Below are 12,881 nucleotides of genomic sequence, written 5' to 3'. Positions count from 1 at the left end.
CGTTGTTTACTCCCGGTCCAAAATAAATTGTCGTTTCTACCAAATGTTTGTGTTTATTTTAGTCGTTTTTTGTTTTGTTTTGTTGTTTTTTTACTTAAAAATGACACACTAACATCTAAATTCCTACCAATTCAATGTTACGTTAGTTAAATGGACCAGTATCTGAGCATTCACCTTTATTTTGGTGCAACATCAGCCGATACGGTTCCAACATCATCTTTTTCAGAAAGTGACGGTATTTAGGAATCTTTATGAATAAATAATTGTGGCGTTTAATAGTTTTTGCAGTTTTTGCAGTGTAATGCTGCATTAGCATCAAAAGAAAGAAGGCTAAATAAAAAACGATAATACATACGTAGTCTAAGAAAAAAAATAGGGAAAAGTTAGGGGGAGGGGCCCACTTTAGTATTCTTTAAGGGGGCCCAGAATTCCTAGCAACGGCCCTGGCTGCTCGACTTGACACTGAACGCAGCAGCAGTAATAGCTTCTGACAAGTCTGGTCTTCACTTTAACAAGGAGAAAGTTTAGACCTGAAACCACAGAGCTGAACACATGGTTTTAAATGACACAGTAGTAACTCTATATCTCCATGACAACTGATTGACTGCCCCCGAGACCACATATAGCCTACTGATATCTGACGTCTATGTGCCGCTGCGCTGTGACTTGGTAAATCATGAAAACACAGTTTCTACAGGTTGTTACCCAGTGGAGAATCAGAGGAGGAAACTCACTGTGGTGCAGCAGCCATGTTGGGTCCGGGTCCAGGTCCAGGTCCAGGTCCAGGTCCAGGTCCAGGTCCAGACTGGAGTCAACCAGCCCACGCGTTGTCTTAAGGTGCGCGCATATACGGCACATTACGGCAAGAGCCAGAAAGCAATGACCCCGAAACGTCTGATGTTGCATTTCAAAATAAAAGCCAGCCTTTCAAAATAAAAGCCTTGAACACTGCATTTGTGTACATTTACAGTATCATTAAAAAAACTTGCTAGTTATTACTGTACCATTCCACTTCAGACTGATAGTAGGCTACTCGACCTGAAGATGACACCCAGAAAGAATCAGACCAATCTGATGTGGAATTTCAGAATAAAAGCCCTCTGAACTTTAATATTTTTAAGTGCTTTGTGTACATTTACAGTATCTGTGTACATTTATATATTATCGTTTTTTATTTAGCCTTCTTTGTTTTGATACTAATGCAGCATTACATACAAAACTTATACAAAATAAAGCAGCACGTGTTGCACTTATGTGTGGAATAAGGTCGAATATTTGTCAAATGCATGATGCCAGTCTTGGTTGGCTGGATGTTAAGCACAGATTGTCATATTTGATGATGGTTTTTCTTAAAAATATAATAACAACTAAAATGCCATACATTTTGTATAGAAAATTATCTTTTAGTTCAAACACACATAATTATTCAACTCGACATGCTGCTGGAGGTTATTTTATCTTACCCAGGGCACTCTCTCAAGGTACAGTGTTATATCGAGCTATGAAGGAGTGGAATGCCCTTCCGAATTATGTTATACAACAAAGAAACATGGTTAGTTTTAAAATGAAATTAAGAGATTATTATTTTGATCGCAATTTTGACCATTAGTAGCCTATTTGTAAAACTGGGTCCTGGTATTCTTGTTGTGTAGTGATTCAATGTAGGAGCGGGTAACATATGTTAAGTGTTTGTCTTGGATGTTTGTTTTTTTTTGTTTTTTTTCTTGTATTGAGTATGTGTTTTATGTATTAATGTATTTTATGTGTTAATGGTTTGTATTTGTCATTTATTATGATGAAAAGACCCCAGGAAGAATAGCTGCTGCGTGGCAAAAGCTAATGGGGATCTAAATAAACTAAACTAAACTCTGCAAAAACTCAAGTATCTTAGCAAGAATGGCGTTGCTAACGGGAGCAGTGCAGAGAGTCTCCTACTGCAATTAAAGTAGTTAGGGGCTATTTGGAGATCAACCACACTTTAAAAATAATTATACTATCCCTTTAACTCTTGTTAGTGAGAATGAACTCTTTGCTGCTCAGCTGCACTGATGTGCTGCTTTTAGGGGTTAGGGTTTCCTTCACAGACAAACACAGCTTGTGTCCAATAGGATTTTAGAAAAAGACCTGAAAGTAACCAGTACTTTTCAGCCTTCCTACTAATTAACTCCAGTAAAAGTACTAATATTTGTCTTGGAAATGTCTTCAAGTAAGAGTAATAAGTACCAAAGAAATCTACTCAAGTAAAGTACAAATCCTCTGGATATGTACTTAACCCTCAGATGACATTTTTGTCCACCTGGCACATTTTCCCACCCCCCCAAAGTTAAAGGAAAGGTCACTGGGGGCTGATTTTTGGTAAGGATGTGTATTTTTGGGTCAACTCTGGATGTCCCGAATTTCAGAATGAAAGTCCAATTTTTGGGCTCATAATGAAAAAAAAAAACGTTAAGGATCCTTCGTCGGACAGAAATGTCCACCTCTGCCTATGGGATTTTTAATGTATTTTTGAAAAAAAAAATTAACCAACAGGTATCACCATGTAACGTTCCAATTTTATTACTCACATTTAGAGAAACATTTTTTGTATTACAAGTTTTCTGAAATTTTATGTGTAAATATGTAAATGAGGCAATATCTAATGAAATATGCACTGATTTATTTACATTTACATTTCCAGAACTGAAATGGATAAAGCTATTTTCAAAATTCTTTTTTTATTTTGTTGACATATTTGTGTCTAAAGTTTTCCCCGAAGGAATTTTGGATATCTCTTTTTATCACTCTGTAAATGAGAAAATACTGTCAATACCGTAAAAAAAAATCATATTTCGCCATATGCGTATGAATACAATGTTGTATGAATGACATATCAACAATGCACTCAGAAAAAAACCTTCAAAATATAATTCAGACTGGAATAAAGAATTAAAAAATTAAAAACAATTTTTTCTAAAAATCAATGAAAATAGAGAACTCATGTGTTGTTGCTGCAACAACAACTGGCCAGGAAGGGGTTAAAATTTTTTGTAACCCATGTCAGAAGTGATTTTTATGATAGGTCAAGATCCAGCCTAATACGTATCACAAAAATGTTGGGAGTAACTGATGTCTAAATGTCTCTTACTACAAGTTGAAATTTTTGTCCAGGGGTAAAAATTGAAAAAGGCTGAAGGGGCATCTGAGGGTTAAGTACAGTACTCAAGTAAATTTACTCCGTTACAGTCCACCACTGCTCTGGACTGAGACTAAAACTAAATCTAAAAGTAGCTGCCAACACTAAAGAGAAAAAGGGACATGTCAGACATTTCACACTTCTTTATTTTTAGTGTTCACAGTTTTAACATTCGTCTCTTCACAATGCCGAGACACAACAACAACAACAACAACAACATTGTCTTTGGTTTGTCATCATCACACGGACTGCACCTTTTTATTTATTTAAAGTCGTCCAAACATCCGGAAGATGAGGAACAAAAGGCAGAAGCTGTGAATTACCGTAACCTGAACGCATCACGGGAACCAACCAACAGGTCATAGCTTAATGTAGAAACCTACCAGCAGCAGTTTAAAAGAGGACGACGTGTCATCAGCGACCAATCACGTCACGTTTCTCTCTTTTAAAGGGATAGTTCAACATGTTGGCAAATTGGCCCCTAATTGGGCCATAATCCCTATAATAGTCATAGCAGTAGGTTTGTTACCTTTAATTGTCGGTGCAAGCTGTTTTTAGAACGGCGGAGCAGAGCCGTGCTCAGAGCTACGCTACTAATGGAGGCTCATTATGGGATTTCTTGGTTTCCCTCATCAAACTCATCAAATACACAATCCAACAACTCCACAACGCTCTGGTGGACAAGTTGTGAGCTGCACATTCACCACACTATGAGATAATAACACAACGTTACCACACAGAGTTGTTTTAGAGGGAAATTCATGCAAAACCTCTGATGCGTGTTGCCTTCAGGGACAGTTTTTCATCAACAGTCTCTGTATTTCCCTCTAAAACAACTCTGTGTGGTAACGTTGTGTTATTATCTCATAGCGTGGTGAATGTGCAGCTCACAACTTGTCCACCAGAGCGTTGTGGAGTTGTTGGATTGTGTATTTGATGAGTTTGATGGAGGGAAACCAACAAAGAAATCCCATAATGAGCCTCCGTAGCGTAGCTCTGAGCAGCTCACGGCTCTGCTCCGCCGTTCTAAAAACAGCTTGCACCGACAAATAAAGGTAACAAACCTACTGCTATGACTATAGGGATTATGGCAATGGGTTGATTTGACTAAATGTTGAACTATCCCTTTAATGGTAGAAGGAGAAGAACTGGCTTTACTGGTTGGTCTGAACCTTGTGATCGGTGATGACGGTCGTGCTGCTTTAGTGTGTGAACGCGTTCCCTTTTCCCTTTAGTTTCCTGGTGAGTTCGACCATCAGGAGTTTTAATTAGCTCATTTAATTTAATTAAACTAAACTCATTCTTCAGCTCGTCACATTTATCTCGTGCGTTAGCGGGTTCGTGTATATTTGGCTTCTTCGCAAATAAACTCATCGATTGTCACAAAGCCGACGTGTTATTTATTTATCATTAGTTACTTCAATGTTTTTTTTATGTTTGTTATGATGACGGTTGTTGTCACGGTAACTCGTCTCATACTGTTTAATGATCTTTTTTTTTTTTTGTGCGAGTTGTTAATTAGCTGCGTTTTATTCAGCTAATAAGCTGCGGGGACAGCGAAGGCACCACGGGGCTCGGGTCAGGTCAGTACTCTGGCAGCACCTCGTCGTCGTCGTAGTCCATGATGCTCAGCTCGTGTCTCCGCCGCCGCACGGCCAGGGTCAGGTCGGCCGCGGGGGGAGCAGGAGGAGGAGGAGGAGGAGGAGGGAAGGGGGCGTGGCCTGAGCCGGAGGGGGCGTGGCCTGAAGCAGAGGGGGCGTGGCCTAAAGCAGCAGCAGGCTCAGGCTTCCAAACTGCAGCAGGAAGAGAAGGAGGAAGAGGAGAAAGACTCTCCGGCTGCTGCTCCTCCTCTTTCTCCTCTTCTTCCTCCTCCTCCTCTTTCTCCTCCTCTTCTTCCTGATGCTGTGGCTCCTCCCCCTCCATTGGCCCCGCCCCCTCCGGCTGTGGCCCCGCCCCCTCCGCGGGGCCGAACAGCCGGCGCGCCCGCTGCTCCAGGAAGGAGCCGACGGCCAGGGGGGAGTCGATGGGGGAGCAGGAGGAGGAGCAGGAGGAGGAGGAGGGGGGGAGGAGCAGCGGAGAGGTGGACAGAGCCTCCACTCCTCCGTTGATGATCCCAACAGAAGGAGAAGAAGGAGAAAAGGAGGAGGAGGAGGAGGTGCGCTGAGCGACCGGTAACGCCGCGCTGCCGCCGCCGTTCGTCCTGAGGGAGACAGAGACACGACATCATCAGCTCAGAGGTGGAGAAAGTCCAAGTAGAGTCTCAAGTAGGGATGTCACGATTATAGATTTTCTTTGTACGATTATTGTCAGAGAAATAATCACAGTATTACAATTATCACGATTATTATGCATTAATTAAAGCAGAAGTAAGCGATTCGGTCGTTTTGGCTAATGCTGCGTTCCAGGCAGGCTTTTGAAACCGTAAATTACAGCTTCAAGTCACGACTTACGACTTTGTAGCGTTCCAGGCAACCCACTCGTGTTTCTCCGACCTGTTTTACCTGTGAAAGTCACTACAACGGCCACTCGTAACTTCTGACCCGTGAACTCGTACCAGATCGAACTGGTACCACTTCACAGGTCGGAAAAATACGAGTTACGAGTTGCCTTGAACGCACCATAACAGTCCTCGTCCCTACGTCGCCACATTCACGCGCATCCCTTGGCTGCACACACAGAGAGGACTGCCCCTTTATGCCGTTCTCTCTCCTCATTGGATAAAGGTTGTAGGATACAAGAAAAGTTTTCTCCTGGGCTCAGAGCAGAGCAGAGTGACTGACAGACCCGTGTTTCAGACCAAACACTCTATAGAAGTGATTGCTGTCGGAAGATACAACTATTTAAGACTTAGATTAACACAAATATATCAGTTACTTCTGCTTTAATTAATTTCAGAACCTATGAATGTGTAAAATCAAATACAGTCAAAATATAATTACATTACAAATGTTTACACTAAATATTTTAAGTATCTACTATTCATATATAACCAATTATTAATCCTCCAGTGTTTTAAATATTCAAATCACCTATACCAAATGTTTAAGTTTATTTTAATTGTTTGTTTATTTTTTCACAAATGGGACACTAACATTTAAATTCCTACCAATTTTATGTTACGTTAGGTAAATGTATGTAACCAGTATTTCTTACATTTACCTTCACTTTTGTGCACATCTGCCTCTATGTTTCTAACATAATCTTTTTTGGAAACTACTTAAGGATCTTTACGATTAATTAATTGTGGCGTTTAATACCGCGATTAATTGTGAAAACAAGTAATGGTGACATCCCTAGTCTCATGTCTTTGCTCTCAAGTCCCAAGTCAAGTCCAAGTCCTAAGATTTTTGTTTCAAGTCCCAAATAAATCGATTATAATTAATGATACATAAAGATCATGACCACGCCTCAATTGTTAAGTTGTTTATATTTTATTGTTAAAGGGACAATGAGGAGTTTCTATGTGGTTATAAAAAAGTCTGATATTAATGTGGATGAATCTCCGTTACCACTTGTTAATGGTCCATTTTAGATAAATCTATGGTTTTGTCTCTATGGTTATTTTGTTATTATTAGTGGTGGTGGAAATGCTGGGCGAGCCGACCAGCGTTTCTTTACTTTCGGTTTCGTGGCGAGTCATGAGAATAACGCCGCCGTATGAATCTCCGTTTATGGTGGGAACTACGACGGTATGTGATCGTCTTCCAACCTCTGACTTTAATTCTTGATGAATGAAAACATTCTTGGCAAAGAAAAAAACAACTTTAAAGGTGAATTTACAGTCAATTTTAGCATGAGACTAGGGTCCAGATTTACTCAGGTTTGCACAGCTGACGAGTCGTCATCGACTCTGTTTGGAGGGAATCAGTCTCTGTCTGCAACTGGTACACAACGTAAACAAAGTTACACACGTGGTCGTTGTGTAACTTTGTGTTCTGACATCATCATCTGTTTTGGAAAGTGACGGTTTTTAGGAACCTTTACGATTAAATAACTGTGACCTTTAATACCACAATTAATGTGAAAACAAGTAACGATGACATCACAGCCGGTGTGTGTGTGTGTGTTACCTGCTGGTGTCCTGAGTGGGCGTGTCCAGGTGGATCTGGCTGTACAGGTGAAGCATCTCAGTCTGCAGGTTCTGAGTCACTCTCCTCAGAGCCACACAGCCGCTCTCACAGGCCGACAGCTCCGCCCTGCACACACACACACACACACACACACACACACACACACACACACACACACACACATTAACATAAACATATGGTTATAAAAAAGCGACTGCAAGTGGCGTAAAACGACTCTGAGTATTGAGGTAAAACGGGCACCACTAAAATGTTTCTGACTGCTCCAAACTGTTTTAACTAATCGTGATGATTAAGTTCATCTGTCGTCTAGTTATTGTTAGAAACAGAGAGGAACACTGATGCACTCGGTGTAATCGACTCATTTTAAAGGGATAGTTCAACATTTAGTCAAACTGCCCCATTGCCATAATCCCTATAGTCATAGCAGTAGGTTCGTTACCTTTAATTGTCGGTGCAAGCTGTTTTTAGAACGGCGGAGCAGAGCCGTGAGCTGCTCAGAGCTACGCTACGGAGGCTCATTATGGGATTTCTTGGTTTCAAACTCATCAAACTCATCAAATACACAATCCAACAACTCCACAACGCTCTGGTGGACAAGTTGTGAGCTGCACATTCACCACGCTATGAGATAATAACACAACGTTACCACACAGAGTTGTTTTAGAGGGAAATTCATGCAAAACCAGCTGATGCGTGTTGCCTTCAGGGACAGTTTTTCATCAACAGTCTCTGTATTTCCCTCTAAAACAACTCTGTGTGGTAACGTTGTGTTATTATCTCATAGCGTGGTGAATGTGCAATTTGCAATTTGACAAAACTATCCCTTTAATGTAGTGTTTTTCTATCTGTCTGTCTGTGCTGAAGTCGCTACAACTAGAGGAGTCTGATCTCAGAGGAAAGTTCCTGTGTTTAAACATTCAGGTATTGATCAGTTATCAGCTGCTGTTCTTCTCAACAGTTAAAGGGATAGTATCTTTTTTTTTTAAGTGGGGTTGTATGATCTACAAATAGCCCTTAAGTACTTTAATTGCAGTAGAAGACTCTCTGCACTCCTCCCGTTAGCAACGCCAGCCCATAATAGCCCTGCCCAGAGATTTACAACATACAGTGTTGTGAACGGACCCAAAGAAACGGCCTATTTTCACGGCCTAAAAGAGGTTTTACCTGTAAAAAAATACACAGTTCCATTGTTCGCTATAATATAATTTTTTCCAGCCCCTCAAAGTGCAGGAAAAACACAGTTTTTATTTGGACCTAACCAACTGCTGATCGGCGGGCGCTAACCCTGGGCGGAGGGATACGTGAGTTGGTTAGGTCCAAATAAAAACTGTGTTTTTCCTGCACTTTGAAGGGCTGGAAAAAATTATATTATAGCAAACAATGGAACTGTGTATTTTTTTCAGGTAAAACCTCTTCTAGGCCGTGAAAATAGGCAGTTTCTTTGGGTCCGTTCACAACACTGTATGTTGTAAATCTCTGGGCAGGGCTATTATGGGCTGGCGTTGCTAACGGGAGGAGTGCAGAGAGTCTTCTACTGCAATTAAAGTACTTAGGAGATATTTGGAGATCATACAACCCCACTTTAAAAAAATGATACTATCCCTTTAACCACTGGACCGGGGCTCTGACCTGCTCTGGGCCTTGCAGTCCTCCAGCAGCTTCTTCTGGTCCAGGATCAGCTGGTCTCTCTTGGCCAGCTGGTTCTCCAGCTCTGCTATCCTGTGATTGGCCGCTTCCAGCTTCTGGCGCTGCTGCACCTCGCTGTCCTTCAGCCGCTGGAACTCCTTACCCACACTGCACTGCAGCATGGACGCCTCCTACACACACACACACACACACACACACACACACACACACACACACACACACACACACACACACACACACACACACACAGGTCAGCCTCACAGTGTTTCAGTGTGTGTGTGTGAGAACCAGTCCCGTTCCTCCACACTTGGCTCAGTGCGCCTGGTTACCACTTTGGTGACGTTTTGCCGGTGGAACGTATATGTGCATCTAGTGTGCAGCATGTATTAAAGGGATAGTTCACCCAAAATTGAAATTTCACTCATGATCTCCTCCCCCTCATGTGGACTAAGGGCTGGGAGAAGTTTCAGAGTCCTCCGTGGCTTCTCTGAGTTACAGGGGGTCTCGGCGTAGCAGTGCATGTCCATATAACGGTTGCAAATGGATACCAACTGTCTTCATTTTGTAGCAAAAGTTCCTCTTCCTGGTTCGTCAAATTTGGACGAACCGGGAAGAGGAGCTTCGAGAAGCTTCTGCTACAAAACAAGCTTGAAATATAGACTTATTTGATTTTTTTCGGGACAATTTCTCATTTCAGGCCTTCAATACAAGAGGGACATTACATACGAGCAGCATGGAGGTATTTGGATGTTTTTTGGTGTGTCTTTTTGTCACGAAGACAGTTGGTATCCATTGACAACCGTCATATGGACATGCACTGCTACGCCGAGACCCCCTGTAACTCAGAGAAGCCACGGAGGACTCTGAAACTTCTCCCAGCCCTTAGTCCACATGAGGGGGAGGAGATCATGAGTGAGAAATTTCAATTTTGGGTGAACTATCCCTTTAAGTGGCCAAGCATGTGGGGGGAGATTTAAAAGCAATCGGGACATACTTGACAAGTGCAGCCTGTGCCATTGTGCACACTAGCACTGTCTCTATGCACAAGATTCACATCATAAACATGTAAGCCCAACTCCATAAGTAAATAAAACTAACAAGAAAAACGGAAAAAGTAAAATAAAAACCTGAACAGAGCACGATGAATATAAAATATGACATTAAAAAGTCATAATTATGAGATAGAAAGTTCATTTCAGATTAATTCAATGGCATTTCCTAGTGCATCGTGGGATTTATACTTGGACAAATACCACTGGGATGCGGTCTTAGCGTCAGTGTGGGTAAAGTGCAAATCAAGCGGCTGCACTTTGAGTCAATGGAGAAATGGGACAGTGTGTATATTGGGACAGGCCCTGTGTGTGTGTGTGTGTGTGTGTGTGTGTGTGTGTGTGTGTGTGTGTGTGGGGTCTCACCGTGCCGTGGCCCCCTCCCCCTCCCTCCAGCTGGTGGCTCAGAGCTCTGTTGGCTTCTCTCAGCAGGACGAGCTGCTGGTTCAACAGGAACATCTGCTGCTGCTGCTGCTCACTGCTGCACAGCTACACACACACACACACACACACACACACACACACACACACACACACACACACACACACACACACACACCACACACGCACACACACACACACACACACACACACACACACACACACACACACACAACCACACACACACAGAGTTAAACGTGCTATGACAGTCCACCACCAGGGGGCTCCACCTGTACGTTCATCACATCAACACTGTGCTTCTCCTCAGGTCCAGGGTTTCCGCTACATGTAATTGATCGTGGCGCACCGCCACGGCAAAATAAAAGCCGCCACACCTTCAGAATGATGATTTTTTTTTTTTATGTTAAAACAATGTAAAGCAGGGTTTCCACTAGGGGTTGCACAGACTAGTCCACTGCTCCACAATGACGTTTTGAGCTTGACGTCGACTAGTCGCTGATCATGTAACAGTAGGCTACAAGAGTAGCGGCTTGAAACAACAGCTGAGTGCGCTGAATGAAAAAAATACGAGCGCCGTCAAGCTGGATAGAACCAGATCGTACCAGACAGGAAGTCGGGCACAGAAAAGGCCAGAGAATCCGGTCAATTTTCAAAATAAAATAAATGATGATTAAGTTTGCTTGTCCGTCTATAAATATTTGTCAGTTGCGTCTGCACACAAGACACATCCATAGGCTACATACAGGCTAGAGACAGACCTGTGTGTGTGGAAAACCGAGCAGCTACAGACGGGTCGATGTTTGACCGGCGTGGAGAGAGAGAGCAGGAGAAACTGCCGCTTCCGCCGCAGTGTGTCCGGGCTGCCGGCAATTAAAAAAAAAAAAAAAAAACTCCGCTCATATCGACAGCTTTACGTCGCACAACAACAACAGCAGCAACCAACCAGGAAAAACAAAAACTGTGAGTGAGCAGGACTGTGATGGTGACGAGGCCTGTGTGTCGTTTTCCTCCCTCATTGTTTAATGAACAGCAGCTACAGGATTTTCTTTTGCACCTGTATAAGTTACAAAAAAACAAACTGATTTACAGTTTGTTGTTTATAAAGCTGCTGTTCTGTGGACTAATTTCTGTGCATGAGCTGTCAGTCAGTGAATACAGATTGTTGCAGCGACTAGTCGACGATCCAGTCTCGCTCGCAACCCCCCCTCCCACCCCCCCCACCCCCCCCCACCCCCCCGTCGATCAGACCACCCTCGCCGCCACTCTTTAAAAAAATCCTGGAGGAAACACTGCAGTTTTTTTTACCTTCTACTCTTATTTTACAACCAAAAGACTGAGTTTTTAGTGTTAATGACTAAAATGTTCAACAAATTAAATAGAAATGACTTTAAATCTACTGAGGCAACAAACAAACAACACTTTTCCTCCGGTCCAGAGGTCGGCAACCTGCGGCTCCCGTGTGGCTCTCCTGGTTTAGAGAGGGTGAGCTCATTTTGGGGAGAAAAAAATAAAAAAAGATGGGCTAAATAATGGCCATTCACTTGTTCATTGTAATAGTTATTTCTTTGGAGATTGAGGTGATGTGATATTAAAGGGATAGTTCAACATTTTGGCAAATTGGCCCATTGCCATAATCGCTATAATCATAACAGTAGGTTCGTTACCTTTATTTGTCGGTGTAAGCTATTTTTAGAACGGCGGAGCAGAGCCTTGAGCTGCTCAGAGCTACGCTACAGAGGCTAAAGGAATTTCTTGGTTTCCCTCATCAAACTCATCAAATACACAACCCAACAACTCCAAAACGCTTTTGTGGACAAGTTGTGACCTGCACAACCACCACGCTATGAGATAATAATGGAACATTACGAAACAGAGGCGTTTTCGAGGTAAATACAGGGTAAATACAGAGACTGCTTGCTGAAAAACTGTCCCTGAAGGCAACGCGCATCAGCGGTTTTGCATGAATTTCCCTCTAAAACAACTCTGTCTCATAACGTTCCATTATTATCTCATAGCGTGGTGAATGTGCAGCTCACAACTTGTCCACGACAGCCTTTTGGAGTTGTTGGGTTGTGTATTTGATGAGTTTAATGAGGGAAACCAAGAAATTCCATTAGCCTCCATAGCGTAGCTCTGAGCAGCCTGCCGCTCCGCTCCTCCGTTCTAAAAACAGCTTGCACCGACAATTAAAGGTAACGAACCTACTGTTATGACTATAGGGATTATGGCAATGGGCCAATTTGCCAAAATGTTGAACTATCCCTTTAAAATAGAACTTGTTTCAATATTTTGTCGATGAAAATATGCATCATCACGTAGCCTAGGTTTTTTTTTCCACCATAGAGTAAACATGACTCGCGTCTCACAGATGAGAGCTTGTGAAAATGAAAGTGGCGTCTTAGAACCCGTGCAGTGAAGTCCAGAGGCAGTTATCACATTAACCAGGTGAGAGGAATTTATTGATGAGCTTTTATTTTGAAAATATATATTTCTATATCGGACCTTGAACCGAGTCTCATA

At 42.4% G+C, this 12,881-nt stretch overlaps 2 protein-coding genes across 3 annotated transcripts in view; both read right to left on the bottom strand.

The window, feature by feature from the left end:
• LOC146980635 (xaa-Pro dipeptidase-like) overlaps positions 1-779 on the bottom strand; it is a 28,401-nt gene extending 27,622 nt beyond the window's left edge. Inside the window, exon 1 of the mRNA XM_085787917.1 lies at positions 735-779. Within this exon, the coding sequence (XP_085644043.1) occupies positions 735-751 (17 nt within the window). The 5' untranslated portion in view covers positions 752-779. The remainder of the gene's footprint in view (positions 1-734) is intronic.
• Positions 780-4,510: 3,731 nt separating this feature from the next.
• LOC146980634 (hamartin-like) overlaps positions 4,511-12,881 on the bottom strand; it is a 30,157-nt gene continuing 21,786 nt past the window's right edge. For both annotated transcript variants that reach the window (XM_085785715.1, XM_085785716.1), the window contains exons 19-22: positions 10,326-10,448; positions 8,893-9,080; positions 7,243-7,368; positions 4,511-5,372 (exon numbers count right to left, since the gene is read on the bottom strand). In XM_085785715.1, coding sequence (XP_085641841.1) covers positions 4,757-5,372; positions 7,243-7,368; positions 8,893-9,080; positions 10,326-10,448 — 1,053 coding nt within the window. In that variant the 3' untranslated portion in view covers positions 4,511-4,756. The remainder of the gene's footprint in view (positions 5,373-7,242; positions 7,369-8,892; positions 9,081-10,325; positions 10,449-12,881) is intronic.

Source organism: Trachurus japonicus, chromosome 9, assembly GCF_045865225.1.
Source record: "Trachurus japonicus isolate A0001 chromosome 9, Traja_1.0".
Taxonomy (NCBI): Eukaryota; Metazoa; Chordata; class Actinopteri; order Carangiformes; family Carangidae; genus Trachurus; species Trachurus japonicus.
The sequence above is the reverse complement of the archived record's forward strand: the minus strand, read 5'-3'. Positions and strand labels throughout refer to the sequence as shown.